The sequence below is a fragment of the Astyanax mexicanus genome, chromosome 13 (genome assembly GCF_023375975.1).
Source record: "Astyanax mexicanus isolate ESR-SI-001 chromosome 13, AstMex3_surface, whole genome shotgun sequence".
In the NCBI taxonomy this organism is placed as follows: Eukaryota; Metazoa; Chordata; class Actinopteri; order Characiformes; family Acestrorhamphidae; genus Astyanax; species Astyanax mexicanus.
This window is the reverse complement of record NC_064420.1, coordinates 33,768,021-33,792,792: the sequence shown is the minus strand read 5'-3', so window position 1 is coordinate 33,792,792 and position 24,772 is coordinate 33,768,021. Positions and strand designations below refer to the sequence as shown.

Below are 24,772 nucleotides of genomic sequence, written 5' to 3'. Positions count from 1 at the left end.
GTACAAAACCCACACATGCACTGCAGTAAAAGTACAGTGATTCTCAAACTCAAAGCATCAACATGTGGTACTAATATGCTGTTTTGTGTGTTATGTTTAGTGCTTAAGCAGTTAGACCCTGTAAGTAATCCCACACTTTAGATCTGCACTCTCATACCGTAACTGAAGTACTAATGTATTATTATTAAACTTCAGCTTCATAGGCCCCAATGGAACCTCACAAAATATGCTTTAATAACTGGTTATCAAGTAATTAATAATAGTTTCAGCATTGGCCTCAATATCTAGATAGGAATCAATGGGATGCCATTAGTATCTAGATAGGTTCAAGGGGATGCCATGTAGACACTGTAGTTTACTACGCTGCACTACTGTGGTTTTCCTGTGTCTGAAACCTTCTGAGATGTCTCAGTAGAAAATGTTTGGGTACCCCTAATAATTTTCATGATTTACCTTTATAAATCATGTGTTATTCAGATGAGCAATTTCAGTTAAATATATCATATTTCAGACAAACACAGTGGTATTTTAGAAGATGAATAAAGTTTATAGGATTTACAGAAAGTGTGTAGGCCTGGCTCAAACTTTAAATATTCCCTTTGCCATGCATGACAAGATAACACCTCACAACAAATACAGGTAAGGGTGTTCCTAAATTGTCTTCTAAGGTGCTGTTGATATATAAATATATAAATAGGATAGGAATACTCTACCTGTTGCAGCAGCACAACACACACTCACCAGCCACTTTATTAGGTACAACTTGCTAGTACTCTTTTGCCATCAGAACTGCCTTAATCCTTCATGGCATAGATTCAACAAGGTACTGGAAAATTTGCTGAGTCTGGTCCATATTGACATGATAGCATCACGCAGTTGCTGTAGATTTGTCGGCTGCACATCCACGATGCGAATCTACCGTTCCTCCACATACCAAAGGTGCTCTATTGGATTCAGATCTGTTGACTAACCCATTCGAGTACAGTGAACTCACTGTCATGTTCAAGAAACCAGTCTAAGATGATTTGCACTTTATGCCATGGTGCGTTTTCCTGCTGGAAGTAGCATCAGAAGATGGTACACTGTGGTCATAAAGGGATGGACATGGTCAGCAACAATACTCAGGTAGGCTGTGGAGTTGACACAATGCCTAATTGGTACTAATGGGCCCAAAGTGTGCCAGAAAAAAATGTCCCCCACACAATTCCACCACCACTACCAGCCTGAACCTTTGATACAAGGCAGGATGGATCCATGCTTTTCATGTTGTTGATGCCAAATTCTGACCCTACCATTCGAATGTCGCAGCAGAAATCGAAACTCTTCAGGCCAGGTAACAGCCTCAGCTTCCTTTTCTTAGCTGACAGGAGCGGCACCCGGTGTGAACTTTTGCTGTTGCAGCCCATCCGCCTCAAGGTTGGATGTGTTGTGGTTCAGAGATGCTCTTTTGCAGACCTCGGTTGTAACGAGTGGCTATTTGAGTTACTGTTGGCATTCTATCAGCTCGAACCAGTCACCGGCCATTCTCCTCTGACCTCAACATGGCATCAAGAAGGCATTTTCTTCCAACAGAACTGTATCCGCTCACTGGATATTTTCTTTACTTTTTTGGATTATTCTCTGAAAATCCCAGTAGATCAGCAGTTTCTGACATACTCAGACCCGCCCGTCTGGCACCAACAACCACTCCACGTTCAAAGTCACTTAAATCACCTTTCTTTCCCATTCTGATGCTCGGTTTGAACTGCAGCAGGTCATCTTGGCCATGTCTACATGCCTAAATGCAGTGAGTTGCTGCCATGTAATTGGCTGATTCGACATTTGCGCTAATAAGCAGTTGGACAAGCAGTTGTACCTAATAAAGTGACCGGTGAGTGTAGTCTGAAAACAAACAAAAAAAACAACAAACAAAATAAATGACTGCAGTATGTGCAGAATGTATATGTACAGATATGTAAAAACAAAGCCGCAGTGCATTGTGGATGTGAAAAGTAGTCTAATAATGGTCTTTACGATTTGTCTTTCTCCAGACCATCCCTTAATGTAAAGGGAGCACCACAGGGCCACTGCTGAACTGATATTATTAGGGTGTTGAACTATTCTCAGCACAGCAGTAAGATCAACATTGCAGTGTGTATCAGGCGCAGCAGCATTGCTGCAGATTTATACACCTCAATATCGCTTTCAGGATGAGAATAACTCAGCAACCAAAAATATCCAGCCAGAAGTGCTGCTGGTTGGACACAGAACACTGGCAAAGGGCTGGATGATGACTAACACAAACTCTGCAGTAAAAGATGCCTCTGATTGTGCGCTTATATGGTACACCACCATGGTAGATGTGTGTAATGTACCTGTGCAACATTAGCTTTATCAGTTACAACATGTTTCCACAGGTGTGCGTGCAAAGCTTTACACAGCTCCACTTGACATTTGGCTTTGCATATGCTGACCTTAACCCTGGTACACACTACAGGGTTTTGAAAATCATAACATCTGGTCTTTTATATTCAAATGCTAAACGCAATTTTTTTTTTAAATCTCCCATGCGCCAAATCTCTAGTGAATTAATGTGATCTTGCACATGTACTGAAAACTGTGCACATAAATGTTTTTAAAGTAAAGTAAAATTGATACCATAAATAAATAAATAATTGAACATATTTTAGTAGCATCATCAGGGCAGAGTAATGAGGCCAAGCCACAGCAACTTTATTTTAACAGGAAGAGAGACAAAAATAATTGCAAGAAACAGAGACCCTGCTGGCAGGGACCCTTTTTCATCTTCCACACTAACACCAGAAACAGATAATATCACTTCACCAGTGGAACTGCACCATCTAAAGTAAAAGAAACTCAAAAACATAAAACACATGTAACACCCCTGCCCCCTCTCCAAACAACATAAAACACCCCTGTTCACGCCAACAACAGAAACAGCAAACTGGGAAATTTTAGGCCCTCAAAACACAGTGCTCAACATTACATTTAACAAATAATCATATTTACTATACCTAATGTATTAAATGATAGAGTCAGAGGCTGCTTGGTTTTGTTTTTGGGCATTACCTTCACTGTTCACCTGCAAATAATTGTGGGTTGCTGTGAATCAGGAAGTATACATCAGTTGCCTCCTTAAAATGTCAGCCACTGTTTTTTTTTTGGCTGTATATAAAGGAACAGCTTTTTATGCCATAGTGGCCTACCTTTTGAAGTAGTAAAGGCCATTTCACACTAGAGAATTCACTAGCCATTTTAGTCCTAAAAATTGAACATGTCAAAAAATATTGTAGGGCTACCAGTCAGGTTGGAAGCTTGGTCAGAAGGTTCAGGATTGACTCATTGCTGCAGGTAATCCACTTGACAATCACTTTTGATTCATCTGCCGAGTTGGAAATCCTTTATGATTTGTTGAAAGTGCAAAGTCAGGGTAAAAATCTTGCTTAAATTTGCTTCTTAAATTGCTCAAGGTTTTAGGCTCACCTCGTGAGGTGCTATCTTGTGAGTGGGGTTAAACTCTAGCCAGCATGTCCATGGCAAGGCAACATGATGGTGGGCACCAGATGGGTAAAACATTCCATTTGTAAAGTTTGAGTATTTAACAGTCTTCGATCCACAAAACGTGTGCCGGTATTGTGCTGGTGTGATGGTGTGCAGATTTCGGCACTACTACGGTGCCAAATTTACCACCCCCGCCAGGAAAAGCACCCTCTCTTAGGAGAGGCTGCAGGTGACATGATTAGTTTTTATTATTTTTTACGAGTCAGCAGAGCTTAGAACAGTATCTTGGGTATTTACATTTTCTAAGTAAAGTCAAAGCTAAGAAGACGTGGTGCTTTTCTTAGCGGGGGTGCATTATAGATGGCATTACCACCCACAGTGATCAGTGCAGTTTGTAGTAATGATTGTAACTGATGTTGACTGGTTAGAATTCTCCTTGTAAGCAGACAAGGCCCTGCACACACATCCTTAGCTGTCATTAGCTCTGCTGCCTTAACAAGAGGTGAAAATGACAATGGTGGAAATGCCAAGGTAGAGAATATGATGCTTACCAGACAAATTTAGAGCTGTTGTGGTTTGCGTCACTGCGACACGTAGTTACATTTCTGGGGAGGTGCTATGGCTTAGAGAATAAAGTAGGGTTCGTGTAGGCTACAGCGTAGATTCGAGGTAGAAGCATTTGTTGGCTTTTATTGTCCGACTGCCTGTTGGTGTGATGTGTTTGTGATATTTTGAGGCGATGGTCAGTGGATTTTGCTGGAAGCAATTCCTATGTGTGCGTGTGCAGAAGCTTGGAGGGGAGCCCGTGTTATTGTTGTTGTGCAGAGGCTGCTGTTTTATCGCCCAGCCATGAGCCAGTGCTCATTATTGATTTAATCACGTTCGGACTCCCCGTATCAGCTTTATGGCCGCATCGTCTGCAGGGCCGCCGCGTCCACAGGATTCATGGCTGCGTATTGTATTAACCCCCATGACTCAGAGTGCATGTGTGCATGTGTGGGCTGCTTGTCAGTGAGCACAATGCAAGGTCATAAGAGAAGCATTTCATGGCTGGAGAGAGGGATAGATAGAGAGAAAAAAGAGAGAGAGATGGGGGGAGCAGGGATGAGAGATGGAGGAGAGCAGAAGGGGGGGAGAGAGAGTGTAAGAGAACAAGACAGCATATTCATATCCATCCTTGTATTTATAGCAAGCCTGCGGGGAGTGGGGAGAGGGGGCGTGGCTTGGGTTATGACATGCTCTCACCGGACGACAGCAATTGGGAGAGCGTGGTTCGAGCGCGTGTGTGGTGTGCGAGTGTATGTGTGTGTGTGTGAGAGAGAGAGAGGGAACTGAGGTGGAGGGGGGGCTGTTTGCTTGCGTGTGTGCGCGCGTGCATGCATGTGTGTGTGTAAGAGAGAGAGGAGGGCTATTTTGAATGCGCACCTCAGTGAGTGAGTGCGCGCGCGAAGAGGGAGAGGGTGGAGAGAGGAGTGTGTTCAATGTGTCGGAGGGAGAGAAATTAAATTGACTACATGAAATCTGTGTGACTCCAACACAGGGTTCTCTGTGTCCAGGAGAGAGAGAGAGGGAGAGGAGCAGGAGAAGGACAGAGAGGGAGAGAAAGAGAAGGAGATAGAGAAAGAGAGAGCACAGTAGACTTCAGAGAATGAGGTAAGGCTTTTTGCTGTTGTTTATTATTGATGCATGTGAATATACCGTCTGCCCTCTGTGTACCAGACTGTGTGTGTGTGTGCGCGCGCATATGTGCGGGCTCGCGCGCGCGCGTGCTTGTGTTTGGTCATGCCTGCAGCCTTACTTGTTCACACACACACACACACACACACTGTGTGAGTGGACATTCACATGCGTGCGTGTGTGTGTGTGTGTGTGTGTGTGTTTGTGGGCTGACAGTGTTTGAGGAGGGAAAATTGTTCGTGCACTCTACCTGTCACTCACCGCATAAGTGTTTGTGCGCGCGCCCGTGTGTTTATGTACGTACATTTTGTACAAAAGCCTCTCTTTGATTGCTTATTAAATTGTGTCTATATATAAATAAGGTTTGTATGAAGGCTACTTGAGGATTGCGCGCGCGTGCGTGTGTGTTTGTGTGTGTTTGTGTAAGCCACTAACGGTTTAAACAGTGTGTGGCAGCTTCCTGTTTCAGTATGTCTCAGCATTGATTCGCACTGGACAGCTCCCAATTTCTCCATCTCAATCACAGCCCCCATCAGCATGATACACACCAACACTGCTTCACCTATCTATCTATCTATCTATCTATCTATCTATCTATCTATCTATCTATCTATCTATCTATCTATCTATCTATCTGTTTCTGTGTGTTTATCCATCTGTTTTAAGGTATCTACCTTTCCGTCTGTCTGTCAGTTTGTCAGTGTGTCTAGCTGTCTATCTATCCATGTGTTTGCCGGCCTGTCTTTTTATCCATCCATCCATCCATCCATCTCTCCCTCTGTCTGTCTGTCTGTCTGTCTGTCTGTGGATTTCTGTCTCTTCTTTAACCATGAGCATCTCATTCTCTTACACACTGTCTTACTCTCTTTCCTGTCACACTCTCATTTCATATCTCTCCCCTTTTTACTCTCTGCACTCTCTGTTCCTATTACTCGCTCTTATCCCTTCTTTCTCATTCTTTAGTTCTCTTTTCCCACCTGTATGTTTCTCTTTATCCACTCCCTATACTTCCTTTTTTCCTTGTCTCCCCTTACCTCCCCATGCTCCCGGTCTCTAAATCTCCATCCCTCTCTCTCATATTTTTTTCTCTTTCAATGCTCATTGCCTTGTATTCTATTACTATTCCTCTCCTTTTTCAGTTGTACTTTTTCCCAACCTCTCTTTCATGCTCTCTTTCGCCTCACTCACTCATTTTCTCTCTCCATTTCACACTTTTTCCTCATTCTTAAACACTTTCTATCTCTTTGTCCTCAACCACTCTATCTCTGTTTTTCTCTCTATCTGTTTATCTATTTCTCTCACTTTATTTCCTTTTATTTTCTCTTTTACTCTCTTTATTTGTTTATCCTCACTTAATTTGTATTTCTATACCTCTTTCTGTCATTAGTGTCACTCATCCTCTTGCACAAACTCACATTATTGCTTTATCATCTTCAAACCTCTCCCTAACTCTTTCTTTCTTTCCCTGTATCTCAGTCTCATCCCTCCCCCCATGTCTCTCTCTCTCTCTTTCTATTTCTCTCTCTCTCCCTCTCCCCGTGTCAGAGTGTGTGTAGGGTCAGGTGATGGATCGACCCATGCCGTCGTGACAGGGGAAGAGGTCAGTTAGAGTGAGGAGAGGTGGACAGTGTCATCAGAGAAGATGGAGGGATAGAGGATGGAACGTTGCTGATGGAGGGGTAAAGTGGAGGTTGGTGGACAGAAGGCAGGTCCACAGCCTCCTGATGGACAGAATGTGGGCTAGACATGCGCTACTTATTATTGGATTTTTCTTGAAGTGTGTGTGTGTGTGTGTGTGTGTGCTTTACCCAAGTGCATTGAAATAGTATTGAGTGAGTGGAGGGACTAAAGTAAATCATGCTGGTCAGATAAGAAGCACTGTATTAGGCTGACCTCTGCTTCTCTGCTGCCTGTCAGATGTCTCACCCCCCACGTGATCAGTCACACATCCTGTATCTGTTACTCCTCATGCTGTCTCATCACTGCAAACCGTCTAATCTCTATTAGTTCCGAACAAGAGCAACGGCTATGCCTGTCATTACTGTAACAGAAGAAGATAGGAGCTCAAATTAATATCACAATCCAATAACATCACAGTAATATATTAAATCATATACAAGAAAATAGTTTAGTATTAATTAATAATAGAAATAATTTTATTTTTTAAATTTCACTGGATGCTTACATTTGCATATTGCAGTATATGTTACACTGTTATACATATAGTGTGATTATGATATGATTTGAATTGTATAAGAATGTAAAAACATATTAGAGAACTCTTTTATTTATTAAGAGACCTTTAATGTCATGGTGAAATAGATGTCATGCAAACACATGCAGGTGCAAATAAGAGACTTTATTATAAAAGAGAGTATTACAAAGAGTAGTCAGGATATACAGGGTCAATACTGGTAAACAAAAGCCAACAGGATATAACATACCAAGAGTGAGTAACAGTCTAGGAGATAAACACAGGCAATCAGTGAAGAAGTGCAAGCGAAAAATCTAAGTCGAGATACACAGAAAAATGATCATAAATGAGAGCAATCAAGAACTAAGGAGTAACATGTTATAAAGCAGGACGAACTGAACAGTACTCGAGCAACGAGTGTGTGTGCTGAAGGCTGTGCTTAACTACTGTGGTCACAGGTGAATTCAATATTCAGGTGATTTGCTTCCTGAAGGAAGGTGCCGTGTGCAGAGTCAGGTGATCGTGTGAGTGTGTGATGTCATGGTGTCTTTTACTCTGATTAACGTGGTTCTGTGACTGGAGATCGAAAAGAGCTTAGTGCAGGGGAGACAGATGTGCTTTTAGCGCCAGGAGTGACATTTAATAATCTAGACTCCAAGCTTAAAACTAGCATTTAATAGTCATGGGATGGCAGTAGGTCAGTTGATCATAAAGTGGTTTGGGAATGCCAACACCTGTATGAGTTTAGGTGTTATCATGAGTTATCATGAGTTGTGAGTGAAGTTGAACACTGACCAACATGCTCATGGCAAGACGGCGTGAATTGTCAGAGTTAAAGCAAGGACTAATAATGTATGCCAGGTCATGGATGGGACATTCCATTTCTAAAGAGTGCCATGTATGTAGTAGTAATAAACATAATTGAAGGCATTAGCCAGAGTAGACAGTGTATTGAGTGGTAATGATTGAGTATTGTCAAGTATTGTCTATGTGAATGGATATCCTGATTATTTTAGTAGTCAACTAATCTGTCGACCATTTTTCTGATTAGTCAACAAATATTTATTGGTGGTACACATGTTCCTAGCTTTCTGAATCATTTGAAAAATTATAGAAACAGCTAAACTTGGGATAAAAATGCCCTTTAAAAGTTCTGATATTTAGTGAGTCAATATGTAATCTATTGTGTTTGAAGTAGTTAGTGTAAAATGTGAGCCCTCCTCCTATTGTGTTTCTATCCCCAGCATTTTGTGCAGAGTGGTGCTGTTACAAATTAATTGAGTCAACACAAAAATGAGTCGACAAATTTTTTCATTTCACATTGCATTGTGGGCTAATAGTGGCCACTGTACCCATGCACACTCAAAAGAAGAGATTCAGTGTATATATCTTAGATATGCTCCTTTTATATATACTGCATACTTCATACTTCAAAATGATTACGTATTGGTAATTAGGACGTTTGTTAAAGCAGCAAAACACTAAAATGTGCAGGTAAGGGGTTTCCCCAAGACCAGGGTGCGAAACCACTCGGTTTGAAGGTTTATTTGCAAATTGCAGCTTTCTATGATATCAGTAGAGCAAAGGCCAACATCATAACCACAACATCATTGGTTATATTTAGCTAGCCATATTTAGTGGAGCGCTGAGTTACGAAAATATAATGTAGATGATTTTTTATGTGTTTATTTGAGGATCAGATGTTAAGTCAAGTTAACTGTTGTAGTTGATAGTTGACTCATCTTGAAAAAGAGGCTGTTTGTGGTTTGCTATTTTCGTTTGCCCTTTTTTGTAGCAGCTTATATGATATAAGCTAAATTGTTCCGCCCACTAGAACAGAGCTTCTGATTGGCTCTTTCAGTTTGTGGTTCATATCATATGCTGTCAGGGAGTAAAGGCCTTGTATGGTCTTTCAGATGAATGCGTCTTGTTATTTTGTGTTATTGCGGTGGGGTGAGAAAGTGTGATGTGTTGGCTGCCGTGTTGCGTGTGAACGCTCGCATCTCAGTGATGCTACGCTGATTATAAACAGACTGTGGTCGACTTCTTTATGGCTGCTAATAATCTCACTGACTTAATGCTTACTGGTACGTTATTGCAGATTACAGTGCTGGGAATAATTAAAGAGACCACTTCTCTTAATTCTAAATCAGTTTCTCTGTTTTTGCTATTAATAGGTACGTGTTTGAGTAAAATGAACATTGTTGTTTTGTTTATTGTATTTTTTTGCAGAAAATGAGAAATGGCTGAAATTACAAAGATGCAGAGCTTTCAGACCTAAGATAATGCAAAAAAACAAGTTCATATTCACAAATGTTTAAGAGTTCAGAAATCAATATTTGGTGGAATAACCCTGGTTTTTAATTACAGTTTTCATGTATCTTGGCATGTTCTCCTCCACCCGTCTTACACACTGCTCTTGGATAACTTTATGCCACTCCTGGTGCTTGTGATCATCCATCTTCCTCTTGATTATATGACAGAGGTTTTTAATTAGGTAAAATCAAAGAAACTCATCATATAAGTGGTCTCTTATTTTTTTCCAGAGCTGTTTATTCTGAAGTAGTGTAGCTATATTTATCAGGAATATATTTATGTGTGTATTATTGCAGTTTAATAAGGCCTGAGGAACATTCCATTTTTAAAAGTCATGGGAGCATTTAATATATATATATATATATATATATATATATATATATATATATATATATATATATATATATATATATATATTCTTGGTGTAAGTTAGCCTATATGAATCTTACGTTAGTCTTTGTACGTTTGCATTATAAAGACAAGACAAGCTTTACAATACTTATGTGGAAAACCACTGTTCCTATTTGACTAGATAACCTGTATATAAGTAAACTATGTGGAACAAGGGTACATTTATATTTTTCCCACAAATGAACAGTATTTAAACATACATTGTTCTGCTTTTGTTGGAGTAACTGTCTCTACCGTCCAGGAAAGTGCATTACCTTTTTGGCTAGAGAATTTTGGAGCATTGCTGTGAAGATTTGATTGCGTTCAGAAACTAGAGCATTGTGGAAATGGTTGGTTCTACAGACATTTTCTGTTTGGAGGTTTGCCAGTATGAATCTTGCTGTAGTCTTTGTGCTGCTGCATTATCCTTACTGTCAGAGATTATAGACGGTGGTGAGTGTATGCATGTGTATACGTTTGTGTGTATGTGCATGTGCATGCATTTGTGTGTGTGTGTGTGCAGATGAGCTGCTCTCCTGCTCGGAGAGATAAGGCCCAGTGCCCGGTCTCATCTTCGCCCCACTGGGAGCGTAAAACAGGATTGATCCCATGGATCTCTAATTCCCTCCCCACAGCTCCTTAACTCAATACAGCAGCCAGATCAAGTTTAAACAAGCGCTGATGTTTAGTCAGTGCTGGGTCTGGTCCAACACACACTCGCACACACTCCTATATTCCACTGCATGATTAATCTATTGCTCCTTAGAATATAAAAGCATACATTAGCTGCCCATAATGCACTGATTTGCAATGCTGTGGGCTTATATAACAGAATGAATGGGCATTTTATTTTTATATACTGGTGGTCTTGGCTGGCGGTGGGTGTGCTTTCATTAGATAATCTTGGTTTGGCCTTTGGGGCAAGGTGCACACCATAACACGCTGGTTCACTCCTCACTGCACACTGTGGTGTGAGGCTTGTGTGTTAGCCACCGCATGCTAAACTGATCCACTGGCCGAAAAAAATCAATGATCACATCCTTTCAATGAACTGCGCTCCCTGCTTTTGATTGGCTAGCTGAGGGGCTTGACCTCTAAACTTTGCCCTTGTGTGCATTATGGAAGATCTGTGGACCTAGTTACTGCTGGAGAGAGAGGATTTTATGTCTCATCCACACAGACAGATCCCCATCACTGCACTGATGCAGTAACACCCAGGGTCACTCACTCAAAGATACTTAGTCATGCTAACCCTGACTCTCTCCCTGTCTGACCCTTTATATCTGTCACTGTCTACTCTCTCTTTCTCTCTCTCTCTCTCTTTATCTCTATAACCCCCCTCTCTCACACACAATCTCTCTGCTTCTCTTTTTTTTAAACTTGCCCCTTCTCTCTATCTGTATTTCTTTTTTTCACTCAATTTTCTCTGTTCTGCTCCCTACTTTCTGTCTGTGTCTCTCTTCATATTTTACTTTCTTTTTTTATTTTAATAATTTTAATTCACACTGCCAATTACCCAACCCACCCATTAGGACTCCCCCTATTACTAGATGCCCCATCACAGCACGCTCAGAGGAAAGTCCAGCGACTCGGTTCTGAAACATCAGCTCACAGATGCCTTGTGCTGATCGGCATCACCCTTTGTAGTGATGTGGTGAGAGAGCACTATCTACCCACCCAGAGAGAGCAAGGCAAATTGTGCTCTCTCAGGGCTCCGGTAGCTGATGGCAAGCTACATGAACAGGATTCTCCTGATCATAGTGGCAGCGCCTTAGTCTGCTGGACCACTCGGAGCCTTTTTGTCTTATTTCCTCACTTTCACTCTGTCTTACTATCTCCCTGTCTCTGTCTTGCTCTCTCGTTGTCTCAATCTTTTCTGTCTTAGTGTCTCACTGTCTGCATCTCTCTGTGTCTTGCTGTCTCACAGTCTCACAGTCTCGCTCTCTATGTCTCCGTATCTTTCTGATTTATTGTCTCACTGTCTGTATCTCTCTCTCTCTGTCTCTATCACTTTGTTGTACAATCTCTGTATCTCTCTGTCTTGCTGTCTTACTATCTCGCTCTCTCTGTTTCTATCTTTTTCTTTCTTATTGTCTCACAGTCTGTATCTCTTTGTCTTGCTGTCTCACATCCTCTCTCTGTTTCTATCTCTTTCTGTCTTATAATCTTTGTCTGTATCTTTGTCTTGCTGTCTCTGCCTTTTTCTGTCTTGCTGTTTTTATCTTTGTCTTGCTGTTCCCTGTCTTGCTCTCTTTCTGTCATATAATCTTTGTCTGTGTCTCTCTGTGTCTTGCTGTCTAACAGTCTCTATCTCTGTCTTTTTTACTATTTTATCTCTCAGTCTTTTTGTCCTTCTGTCTGTGTCTTTTTCTGTCTTGCTGTTTTCTTGTCTCTGTCTCTCTGTTTTGCAGACTCACTGCCTTTTGTGTCTCTTTGCTTTCTGTCTTACTGTCTCATTGTCCCTATATCACAATGTCTCACTATGTTTATTTCTTCTTCTCTCTGTCTTGCTGTCTCACTGTCTCTATCTCTATCTAATTGTCTCTTTCCTCGTTTTGCTTTCTTGAGGTCTCTCTCTCTCTCTCTCTCTCTCTCTCTCTCTCCCTCTCAGTGCACATAGGCTCTCTTTGTGTGAATGCTGCTCTGCTCTTTCCACAGGCAATATGAAAGCCCCCCTCAATACCACTATTATCACATCATGCCATATGAAATAGTCTGAGACCGCATCAGCAGTTTAAGCTTAAAGCTCAGCTCTACCATGATACTGTGTGTGTGTTTGTGTGTGTGTGAAAGGGAGAGAAAGAGATGAGTCAGTCCCCCACCCTCTCACAGGAATAACTCGCTGCACTGACGCAACCCACAGAATCCCCAGCAACGACTGCTCTGCTCCTTCAGTGAAACTGTCATAGCAGCGGTAGTGAACTCTTCAGACAGGTGAACTTCTGCCTGTGAAAGCTCATAATCACTGTGATCTGTTCTGCTGAAAAAGCATTATTAAGTTCATGGAAAAGTCATCACTGTCAGTCATTTCAACAAGGAGGGTTTTTCATTTTAGTGTGGCAAGCTGAATTCTTGGGTTCTTTAGAAAAGATACGGCTCTTTATAGAATTAAAGCTGGATCTTGGCATGATATAACTAACACACTATTGTCGGAAGCCCTTCTACAAACTAATAAATGTCAAGTATATGGAGCTGCAGCCCACAGAGGTGACAGCGAACGACAGGACATAGTAAAGTTCTGCAGCTTGAAACTGGTTCAAATGTATAAAATGTAACAAACAAATGAACCTTGGTTTGAACTTTGGTTCAAACTAAATATTTTCTTCCTGCTATCATTGAAAGTTCCAGTAAATTTTCAGGAAGTGTTTTGTACTGATGGCTTTTCTTCATATTTATGCAGGTATCGCTGCACAGTAGAATAGTGCACCACCACCCCTATTTTATTTTGGTTATTTGATGGTTTTAGCTCACTTCAGTTTTCTTGAGTAATTTTAACTGCATTTTTACTTTGTTTTACGTTTATCAATTTTCTACTGCATGGTTTTCTTTTTTTTTTTTTTTTTAGACCTGTTTATGTTAAGTTTTATTTTACCTTATTTATCTTCTGTTTTTAACTCTTAATAATGAATCTTAATTTTACCATTTTATATTACTTCTGCTTATTTTTCGGAAAGGTTTTGTTCTGATGGCTTTTCTTCATATTTATGCAGGTATCGCTGCACAGTAAAATAGTGCCACCTCAGGGTCTGCTAAATCTTTCTCACAATTAAAAAAGAAATCTGAGTGCATTCTCAATGGTAGTCAGCAAGACAATTATCCAGAAACGTTTTTAATATATGTTTTATCCTTATCATTTTATTTAGGTTATTTAATAGTTGGATTTAGCTCACTTTATTTTTTCTTGAATGACTTTAACTTAATATTTACTTTGTTTTACTTAATCATTTTTCTCCCACATTGTTTTTTAAAAAGCTTTTTTAACTCCTGTTTATCTTAAGTTTCATTTTACACAATTTATCTTCTTTTTTAACTCTTAATAATGAATCTTTATTTGACCATTTTATATTAATTCTGCTTATTTTGTTGTTAGTTTAGATGGCTTTTAACCACTTGCACCATAAAAGCCAGGCTACATCATGTGGTAAACCCTCAGAGGTCATGCTGACCAATTCTTCTAGTTTATTAGAAACATTTGAGCCTACATCCTGTTCAACGTTTTTTTTTTCTTTGGTCATCCACTGTGGTGTAACACAGTGTGGCAGTGATTCACTTTTTCTACACTTTCCAGGCATTCTTCCTTCTTAATTCTCCTGAAGAGTTCATGTGGACACAGTCAGTGTTATGTTTGTGATTATTTTGCTGATGAATCACATGATGATGGCGTCAATACTCTGTTTTTTCTTAGAACTAGATGTAGAGGGCCCACATGTAATCAGCTCTGGACTGAGGGCACATCTTACAAAAACTACAGCTAGCTTACATAAGCATACCAAGGAAGTGTTGCAATCTGGCAGAGACGTTTCTGGGAAACACTTGCTGTGTGTGGGCAAGCATTATCCTGATGAAAGATGCCAGTTGAAAGCACTGCTATGAGAGGCTGCACATGTGGCTGCAGGATGTCCTGTACACATTTTTGAGCTGATAGTGCCGCTCAAATCTCTAATAGGTGTGATTGTCATATGCTATAGTCCCAGACCTGCACATTAGCATTTGGGGTGGTCTGTTTCTCCACAGAAAAGATAGGAATGAATTTCACACCAAGAACTTAGATTTGTCACTAAAGACGATACAGTAGCAGTCCAGGTTTTTTATTTATGACAGCACTGCAAACAAAGATTTCGGTGGCTGGCTGACAAACGGCCTACATTTCGGGCAATTCGTCAAAAGAACATCCTGTTTTCCCAGTCCAGTAATGTGCCTCTGTTAACTTAGCAATAAAGGCATGACTAACAGTCAACAATATCTCACCAAGAGGTACACCACACTTCACATATGTGTCAGTGGAGGCATGTGCTTGCCTTCACCCTCCTAGTGTTGGGGGCATTACTAGGGAAGGTGGAGTCCTAATATGTGAGTGGGGGATCTGGTCTTCCAAATTGGGGAAAAAATGTGCTAAAATTATATTAAATAAATTATTAATTAGTAAACAGGAAACCAAGGGTGGGCAAACCTGACACTGGATTTACAGCTCTAGAAAAAAAATAAGAGACTGCTTAAAAATTATGACTTTCTTTGATTTTACCAAAATTGAAAACCTCTGGAATATAATCGAAAGGAAGATGGATGATCACAAGCCATCAAACCAAGCTGAACTGCTTGAATTTTTGCAGCAGGAGCGGCATAAATTTATCCAAAAGCAGTGTGTGAGATTGGTGGAGGAGAACATGTCAAGACGCATGAAAACTGTGATTAACTGTCACCAGAAATATTGATTTCTGAACTCTTAAAACTTTATTATTATGAACTTGTTTTCTTTGCATTATTTGAGGTCTGAAAGCTCTTTTTTGCATCTTTTTTTGTTATTTCAGCCATTTCTCATTTTCTGCAAATAACTGCTCTAAACGACAATATTTTTATTTGGAATTTGTGAGAAATGTTGTCTGTAGTTTATAGAATAAAACTTCATTTTACTCAAACATCTGGCTATAAATAGCAAAATCAAAGAAACTGATTTAGAAACTGAAGTGGTCTCTTTTAAAAATATTTCATAGCTGTGTATTCAGGTGAAGAAAAACATCATATCTAGATGGTATGATAGTATAGATACATTTATACATTTCTTGTACAGCGTGAGTGTGGGAAAAAAAGCCTCTCGATGCACCTGAGACACAAGTGCAGCAGAAAGTAGAGTCTATACGTTACATGGCTGTATACATGTAACCACATGATTACAGAAACCCATAGACTTGAGTGCAGTCTTAGCAGGATGTCTCAGTGAGTGAGACTGTGGTAAAGCGGATGCGGGCAGGTGTGCTGGATTTTGTTAACAGTTTTCTGCCTGCTGGGCCATCTCAGAATTGCTTTATTTTCTCTCTCACTCTCTCTCTCTCTCTCTCTCTTTTGTCTGTCTTCCAGACGAGGACAATCCAATTCATCCCCTGGCTCAGGAACCAGATGAAGAAAGCTAGCCAGCCTCCTGTCTGCTCTGTTCCGACGCTGAAGCCGTAAAACACACAGGAGGGAGATTTCACCCTACAGGCAGAGAAGGAACAAACGCTGAGGGAACTGCTAACTGTAGCTCAGCTTGAGTCAGACATAGACACACACACACACACACAGTTCTCTGTTCCGTTTCTACAGCGGGTACAGAAGATCAAGGGGCAGAGTTGGAGTGGTTGTCCAGCGTGCGTTCATACTGAAGTGACTGTAGCTCAGCACACTCAGAGCGAGAGACAAAGGGAGAAAGAAAGAAAGAGAGAGAGAGCGAGAGAGAGAGAGAACAAACACATCTGTCTGCGACACTGTGGATTTCCTCCTCGCTGTGTAGAAGAGCTGCAGCTGGATTGAAGAGAAAGGTATGTCCAAATGTGAACATTTGTTTTTGGCACTTACAGAACACTCTACTATCTGGGTCATGATCAGGGTCATTGTTTTTTGACCCTTAAAACCTTAATAACCTTCATAAATGTTTTTTTGACTTTTTATTATATTTATAAGACTATACAGAAATCATGTTTTCCAGCTTAATCACTTTTTTTATTTTCACTTTTTATTTCCTGTCATGCATGCATCCATCCAGTTACGGCAGGCAGGGTGGACAATTTTAGTGAAAATTGTCATTTGATAAAAAAAAATTATTTATAGTCACTTTGTTCTGTTCAAAGCAAACATTTTCATTTTATAAAATGATTTTAATTCCAACAGGATAGACAGTGTAAGCTTTACCTTAGCTAAATATGGACACTATGAGCATAAATAAATAAAAGGAATATTATTAATAGCTGAACATGCACCAAGTGTCTTCAGTTCCATGAAGATATAACAGTATGAAGGTTGCGATGTCAAAGGTTATTTTCTTAAAGGGGCTATTATCTCAAAATGACAGGGTGGACAGGGAGTTTTTGGACATGTTTAAAAAAAAACAGAAAAATATTTCTTTATTACATACAATACCAGTAAAAATTTGCACACACCTTCTCATTCAGTTTTTAATTTTTTTTATTCATTGGAAATGAATACTGAAGTCATGCAGGCTATGAAGGAACACATAAATGCTTCACAGAGTATTTTGGTTTGTTTAATCATGTTGTAAACTTGATTAAACAAACCAAAATACTCTGTGAAGCATTTAGGTGGGCTCTTATCTTTCTTTCCTGAGGTGGTCCTGATGAAAGCCAGTTTCATCATAATGGTTTTAATGGTCTTTGCGATGGCACTTGTGGATACTTTCAAAGTTCTTGAAATGTTTCAGATTGACTGACCTTAATTTTTTCTTTATTTAGTTGAGTAGGTCTTGCCATAATATGGATTAGAACATTACTCAAATATGGCTATTCATTGTATACCAGCTCTACCTCTTCACAACTTTACAACTGATGCTCTCAAACACATTAAGAGAACAAGAAATTCAACTTCAAGTTATTAACTCATGAAAAGTTCAGCACAGCTGTAATCTGAAAGCCATTCCAGGTGACTCTACCTCATAGAAAATGCCAAGATGTGCTAAAGATGCCATCTGGGCATTAGATGTCTACCGTGTCTACTGTGAATAATCTAAAATATAAAACATATTTCTGATTGTTTAACACTGTTTACTAAATAATTCTATATATTTTTTCATAGTTTGGCTGTTTGAAAATAATGAAAAAAACACTGATATTTTGTTGTTTAACTACATAAACTAATAATTTGACTTAATCAGGCAGAACTGTGTACATGCTAATTAGCCCAACCCCCATCTACCTATCATAACACATAAGGATGTTTGGTAGTCAGTTCCGTTTCTGTCTCTCTGAAATCTGCTGTAAATCTATTTTGTTTCATTGGTGTGCATTTGGAGATTGTAAGCTATCTGCTGATTCACAAATTGTGTAAGCCATCCTCTAGTCCAGGGGTCTTTAGCTCAACTTCTAACCAGTTTCCAGTACTGCATTTCTCTCTTTCTAGAATAGTGGTTCTCAAATGAGTCAAATTGGTTTTCAGTCTGGGATAACTCAACTTAGTTTTGTTTAACTCAACTCAAACTTGGACCTTTTTTCCAGTCCTGGATTGTGCCACTTGGTGCCCAGTCAATCCACTCAACACTTGATTACAATGTTTAGGACCTGTCACTGGATTCAGGGTCTGGAATCTAGGGTAAAGCTGCCTGAACCCGACCCGACCCAACCCAAACTCAGACTCATGAAAACAGTCTGTGATATAATTGTCCGTTTTTTTATGCTATTTTTTTTTATAAAGCTATAGTGTGTTAATCACAATATAGTAAAGTAACAAATCAAACTGTTTTTTTATGAAAGTTACACAAGAGTGTTCTAATGTGAGCTCCTCCACTTTCCACATTATGCACTTGACTTGCAAAACTCTGTGTGTGGAGCTGTTCTTAAAAAAAAACTTAAATAATAGGTCTATGCTTCTTCAGTGTTGCAATGTTAATTAACATCATTCTGAACAGTTTTGTTCATTCAAACAGCCCATTTTTTTTAAAAAGCTCAGGTTTAAAGCTCTACTTATAAAAAAAAATGTCGCGTTTAAATCAGGATCGGGGTCAGCTCTGTGCAAAGCTCTAATCTAGGGAACCCTGACTCTGAAATTCTTCTAACTAGACATTTTTGAGTAAAAAAAACAAAACAATCTAAACCTAGCAGTGACACTGAGCCTGATGCACACATTTCAGAATCATATTTACTATGTTGAACTCTCAAATGATATCTGCTCAACAGTAGTCTTGTTCTCAGAAGGTGGTCAAAAATGAATACAGCGAGGGTGGGTGACAAATGATGCATGACTGTGGGTCTACAGATCTATCTATAAAGCACAGGTGGACTTCATAGAGCATGAACAGTGAGTGGAAGGACAAATAAAGGAGATGTTGAGTGTCTTGTCTTACCTTACAGAGCAGACACAGGTCTGAGCCGTAAAACGAGACTCTCCCAGGACCACCCTGCTGCTCCTGCAGGACCATGTCGTCGCACGGGAAACTGAGGAAGGAAAAGGGGAGTCTGGCAGAGTACGAGAACCAGATCAAAGGTAAAGAGCAGTTCATACTTTTCAAACTTTGTGTCTCAGACGTATCAGCGTTTCTGTATCTGTGTGGGTTTTCTGTGTTTGTCCTGCATGCACCTCCAAACCGAGTGGTGTTAGGCTCCATCTCTGGCGTGAGATCCGTGCTTTGTGGATGTATTTATAGCCTGCATTAGTGACGCTGTCTCCTCTCATCCAATCAGATAGCTGCCTGGGGCTATGTGTAGTCGGGGAGAAAGAAAGAGAAGTGTGGTGAGGCAAAGTGGTCAGTTCATGTGCTTTCTATGCCTGAGCCTGTTTTGCTCTCTCTTTTCTCTCTCTCTTTCTCTGTCTGTCTCTCTTTCTCTCATAGAGGTGCGCAGTCAGCTGTCAGAGCAGCTGAAGGTGTTGGATGCGCAGCTCGAGCAGAAGACACAGCAGCTGCAGGATCTGAGTGATTACCTGCGCAGGCGGGGAGAGATCGAGGCCGAGTATGCGCGCTCTCTGGAGAAACTCAGCGAGAGGTTCACCCTCAAGACCAAAAAGTACATAAACCTGTTTTGACCCAATATTTACACCTCACTACACTGAAATATTTAAATATTATAGACTGGACTGTACATGCATTATCAAAAAAATCTGTACCCAGAAGGAAGTGTCGGATTGCAGTGTTATTCAAAAGGAAGTTAAAGGTTACCAAGAACTGATTCATAGCTCAAGAATCCAACATTCACGACGCCTTGGTATGTTTGTAGAATTGTAGAGGTTCCTAATGGTGTCCTGCAATGATCCATACCATGCAACTTAAATATTCTTATGCAGTTCCTGCAGATTTCACCTCATTTTAGAGGTAGATTGAGAGTGTTGATGCCTTACATTTTAATTGGATTTAGATCTGGTGATGCAGGGTATAGTGTCTATGTCTTTATGAGACAGTATTTTCAAGTGAGGATGAGCATTGTCCTGTCGTCTTTTGGCTGAGCTTTACTGTGGAGATGTGCAAAGCTGTTTGCAAACAGCTAAACAGCTGTGTCAGCAACAGGTGCACTTTAAAACACCATAGATTTTGGTGTATAGTGGTGATTTGTTTTGATCTCAAATGTTTTGATTAGCCCGTATATGACATGTTTCTTTTATTTATGTAGATTTATGCACCAAAAACAGTCATACTACCATTTTTATTAACCACCTTCCAACCTCTCTTCATTGCTTAGAGTTGACTAATCCATTGCTGTTGTAAAAAATTGAAGGCAAGATGCAAATGCAAGTTGGTTTTATTAGTAGCCATATCGAAATCAAACAATGAAACAAAAAACACTAAGACTATAAAACAAACAACAAAGGACTTTATTGAAAAGTAAAGACTAACATAAACAAAAGTCAAACCAACAAACTACCAAAATAAAGATTACAAACCAGAAACACAGAGCAAACATACAAAGCACAACAGAGACCAAGGGAAAACACGGGGTGTATATATACACTTACAAAGACGAGGAACACCTGGGGAGGATAATGAGGGGGCTGGGTTACAAATAAGATAGGTGAGAACACTAATGACAAGGCAGGGCTTAGACAGAGACAAGAAAGGAGCAAAACAGAACCACGAGCAACAGAGCAGACTAAGGAAGACAAGACAGGAACAGAAAGGACCAAGAAAAGAAGGTGTAACAGCTATTACTGTGCCCTTAAATATTTCAGCACTCTTGGGCAAATATATAGTGTTTACTTGATTTAGAACGACCTTTTACAATCCCAATTTAATATTACATTTTAAGTCATTTTGTTGCAATTTTATTGGTGCATCCTTTATTATCCTCCTTTTACTCTGTTCTTAAATGGTCAGGACCCTACAGGACCACCACAGAGCTCCACAGCTTTAATTTAGATAATGGATCATTCTTAGCACTGCAGTAACACTGACATTAGGTGGTGCATTAGCTCTTATTAAGAATTTCTAGTGCATGAGAATGTTATTATGTTCTATTGAATATATAAAATAAAAGAATATGAATGAGAGAATAAGAATGTCCCCTTTTTCTCTTCATTTCTCAGGAAGGAGCAGTCTGATCAGTCTGTGGCTCAGAGCTGGACGGTGTTGCTCACTCAGACTAAGCAGGAGAGTCGAGACCACAGTTCCCTGAGTGAGCTGTGCAGCACCACCCTCACCCAGCGCCTGACCCACTGCATCGAGGACACACACCGCCTGGCCAAGAAGGTACGTACATACACACACCATACTCACACACACTGCCTTCCATTCCCTCACAAATGTGAAGACTGATCTTTCATGTGTGTGTATGTGTGCATGTGTGTGTTTCAGAGTAAGGAGGTGGGGCTGCAGATGCAGGATGAGCTCCTGAAGGTCACCACAGAGCTGCAGACGGTGAGTGTGATTCTGCAGAAGCGCTCAGCTTAGAAGAGCAATGTTGTCCCTGGATCCAGCTGACTCACAGGATCATGCTGGCATCAGCTGGGTTCTCCCAAGACCTGGTCCAGTCTGAAATGCCCATATGCTAGCATTAGGGATGCACAGAATAATTTATACAGAAAAATGTAATGATTTATTTTAATTTGCACTTGAGTTGCACTCTTGGGGTGAGTTTAGGTAAACAGGTAAACATATAGTACAAATTGCACTGCTAAGGTCAATTTATGACAGATATTGTTCTGCTGAGGTAGCTATCTAACTTAATGTGTGACTAGAACAACACTATTAAAACAAATAGACCTTTTTCACAGTCGCTGCACTGAATACCAGTGTTATTGAATCCCCTAAACATCTTTACTGGGCTTAGTTTCACTCCGGTTTTATTGATTTGGCCAATTAATTAAAACCTTAAAAAACAGTGTTTAGTGTTTGGTATTTGGCATTTCAGAGAAATGTTTTATTTAGTTTGGTCTCAGTTTCGGACAAAACACTTTAATTTAAGTGCATATGCCCATATGCTAGCATTAGGGATGCACAGAATAATTTATACAGAAAAATGTAATGATTTATTTAAAACTACATGGCTAAACTGCACTGCATAACTGCATTAGCCTTAGCATCTGTTTGTTTTCCAAAAGTCTCTCAGTGTAAATTTTCACTCACTTGCGACTTAAGTTGCACTCTTGGGGTGAATATATGAGTGGAATTGCACTGCTAAGGTAAACGTATAGTACAAATTGCACTGCCAAGTTCAATTTATGACAGATATTGTTCTGCTGAGGTAGCTGTCTAGCGTAATGTGTGACTAGAAAAACACTATTAAAGCAAACCTTTTTTAGACCTTTTTCACAGTCGCTGCATTGTTACTAAATTGCAGTGTCATTGAATTTTAGACTCCCCCAAACTTCAGCACAGCTAACAGGTGTGGACTAAAGCTCCGCCAACTACTGATGCCGCAGTGCTGATTACTGGAGCTCAGCTACAGCTGCTGCATTCAGACAGTGGATGAGTTTTTACAAAGTAGAGCGTTTCTTTATGATTATCACATCTCTAAACGGATAGAATAAAATAATACTGCTTACTGACCTTCATTCTGCACCAAGCACAAAATTCCCCACTCAGTCACACATTGTCACACATAATAGTCTATATAAATTTAAACCTAAATAAATTCTCAATGAATTAATGTTAATAATGAGTTCAGCATTTTTAATCACTGTTTTAATTTTAATGCAATTTTAATCTGAATTAGAGTAAATGCTGGACAGAACGTTGGGTCACTCTGGTTTAGTTTTGCTCTGGGTTTATTGATTACCTTGTTAAAATAACACGTAATAAGCAAATCTTTTGCAGCTGGATTCGAACCTTCCAATCCTGAAGGAGTATAAACTCTGGTGAGAGTGTTATTGATGAATTATTGTTGTATTTAGGGACAGGCAGTAGTCTCAGCCATTATTTTTAGATCTGTTTATGATTAAAATAGCATTACTGAGGTACCTTCTGGGATATTAAAAATGTTAAATATTCAATAAAAGATTTAATTGTAGTTTTGCTGAAAAAGCAAGAAAAATACATTTAGGATACGTAATTTGTTCAATTGTGAGAAAAGTGTCACCTTTATTTAAGACCTTCCTAAAAAAAATATGTGCAGTAGTCTGTCTTTGTCTAATTTGTCTAAATTCTTTTCTATTTCGATTTTGGTGCATCCCTATTAACATCCCATGAATAGTCCTCAATCCCCCTTTTGGTGCCATGCTGTAAAACTGTGTGAGGTGCAGGGTAAATAGGGCTTAGCAAGGCTTTAAACACAATGTCAATTGTGAGCAGAACAGAATGTAATAATATATGTTATTTTCTGTAGATTATAGTGATAATATTGAATATTGATTCAAATACTTTGAGGGTTTACAGTACAACCCCTGGCAAAAAGTATGGAATCACCAGTCTTGGATGAGCACTCCTTCAGACATTTCATTCTGTAAAACAAACTCTGATCAAAAACATGATATAAAAATAAGGTCATTCCAAAGTGCAACTTGTTGGCTTTCAGGAACACTCAAAGAAATGAAGAAAAAACATTGTGGAAGTCAGTGAATGTTACTTTTATTGACCAACCACAGGGAAAAAAATATGGAATCACTCAATTCTGAGGAAAAAAGTATGGAATCATGAAAAACAGAAGAACAAAAGATGATTCAAAATACATCACTAGTATTTAGTTGCACCACCTTTGGCTTTTATAACGGCTTTCAGTCTCTGAGGCATGGACTTGATGAGTGACAAACAGTATTCTGCATCAATTTGGTGCCAACTCTCTTTGATAGCAGTTGCCAGATCAGCTTTGCAGGTCGGAGCCTTCTTGTGGACCATTTTTTTTAATTTCCACCACAGGTTTTCAATTGGGTTGAGATCTGGACTATTTGCAGGCCATGACATCGACTGAATGTGTCTTTCTCCAAGGAATGCCTTCACTGTTTTTGCCCTATGGCACGATGCATTGTCATCTTGGAAAATTATTTCATTATCTCCAAACATCTGTTCAATTGAAGGGATGAGAAAACTGTCCAAAATGTCAATGTAAACTTGTGCATTGATAGAAGAATTAACCACAGTCATCTCCCCAGTGCCTTTGCCTGACATGCAGCCCCATATCATCAAGGACTGTGGAAATTTGGTTGTTTTCTTCAGGCAGGCCTCTTCATAAATCTCACTGGAACGGCACCAAACAAAAGTTCCAGCATCATCACCTTGTCCAATGCAGATTCTTGACTCATCACTGAAGATAACTTTCATCCAGTCATCCACAGTCCATGATTGCCTCTCCTTAGCCCACTGCAGTCTTGTTCTTTTATGTTTAGGTGTCAATGATGGTTTTCTTTTAGCTTTCCTGTATTGAAATCCCATTTCCTTTAGGCGATTTCTTACGGTTCGGTCACATACATTGGCTCCAGCTTCTTCCCATTTATGCTTCATCTGTTTAGTTGTACTTTTTCGGTTTTCAAGACAAATGGCATAAGTTGCTTGTCTTGACGCTTTGATGTCTTTCTCGGTCTACCAGTACGCTTGGCTTTAACAACCATTCCATGCTGTTTGTATTTGGTCCA

General features: G+C 39.8%; 1 protein-coding gene across 5 annotated transcripts in view; it reads left to right on the top strand.

The window, feature by feature from the left end:
* Positions 1 to 4,870: 4,870 nt before the first annotated feature.
* Positions 4,871 to 24,772, top strand: part of arhgap4b (Rho GTPase activating protein 4b) — a 51,623-nt gene continuing 31,721 nt past the window's right edge. For 2 of the 5 annotated variants that reach the window (XM_007249943.4, XM_007249936.4), the window contains exons 1-6: positions 4,872 to 5,154; positions 16,154 to 16,593; positions 19,132 to 19,264; positions 19,611 to 19,782; positions 21,293 to 21,455; positions 21,561 to 21,623. In XM_007249943.4, the coding sequence (XP_007250005.2) occupies positions 19,198 to 19,264; positions 19,611 to 19,782; positions 21,293 to 21,455; positions 21,561 to 21,623 (465 nt within the window). In that variant the 5' untranslated portion in view covers positions 4,872 to 5,154; positions 16,154 to 16,593; positions 19,132 to 19,197. Of the gene's footprint in view, positions 5,155 to 6,654; positions 6,869 to 12,284; positions 13,013 to 16,153; positions 16,594 to 19,131; positions 19,265 to 19,610; positions 19,783 to 21,292; positions 21,456 to 21,560; positions 21,624 to 24,772 lie in introns of those variants that run through there. The other 3 variants (XM_049462711.1, XM_007249942.4, XM_007249939.4) reach the window with 3 other exon arrangements.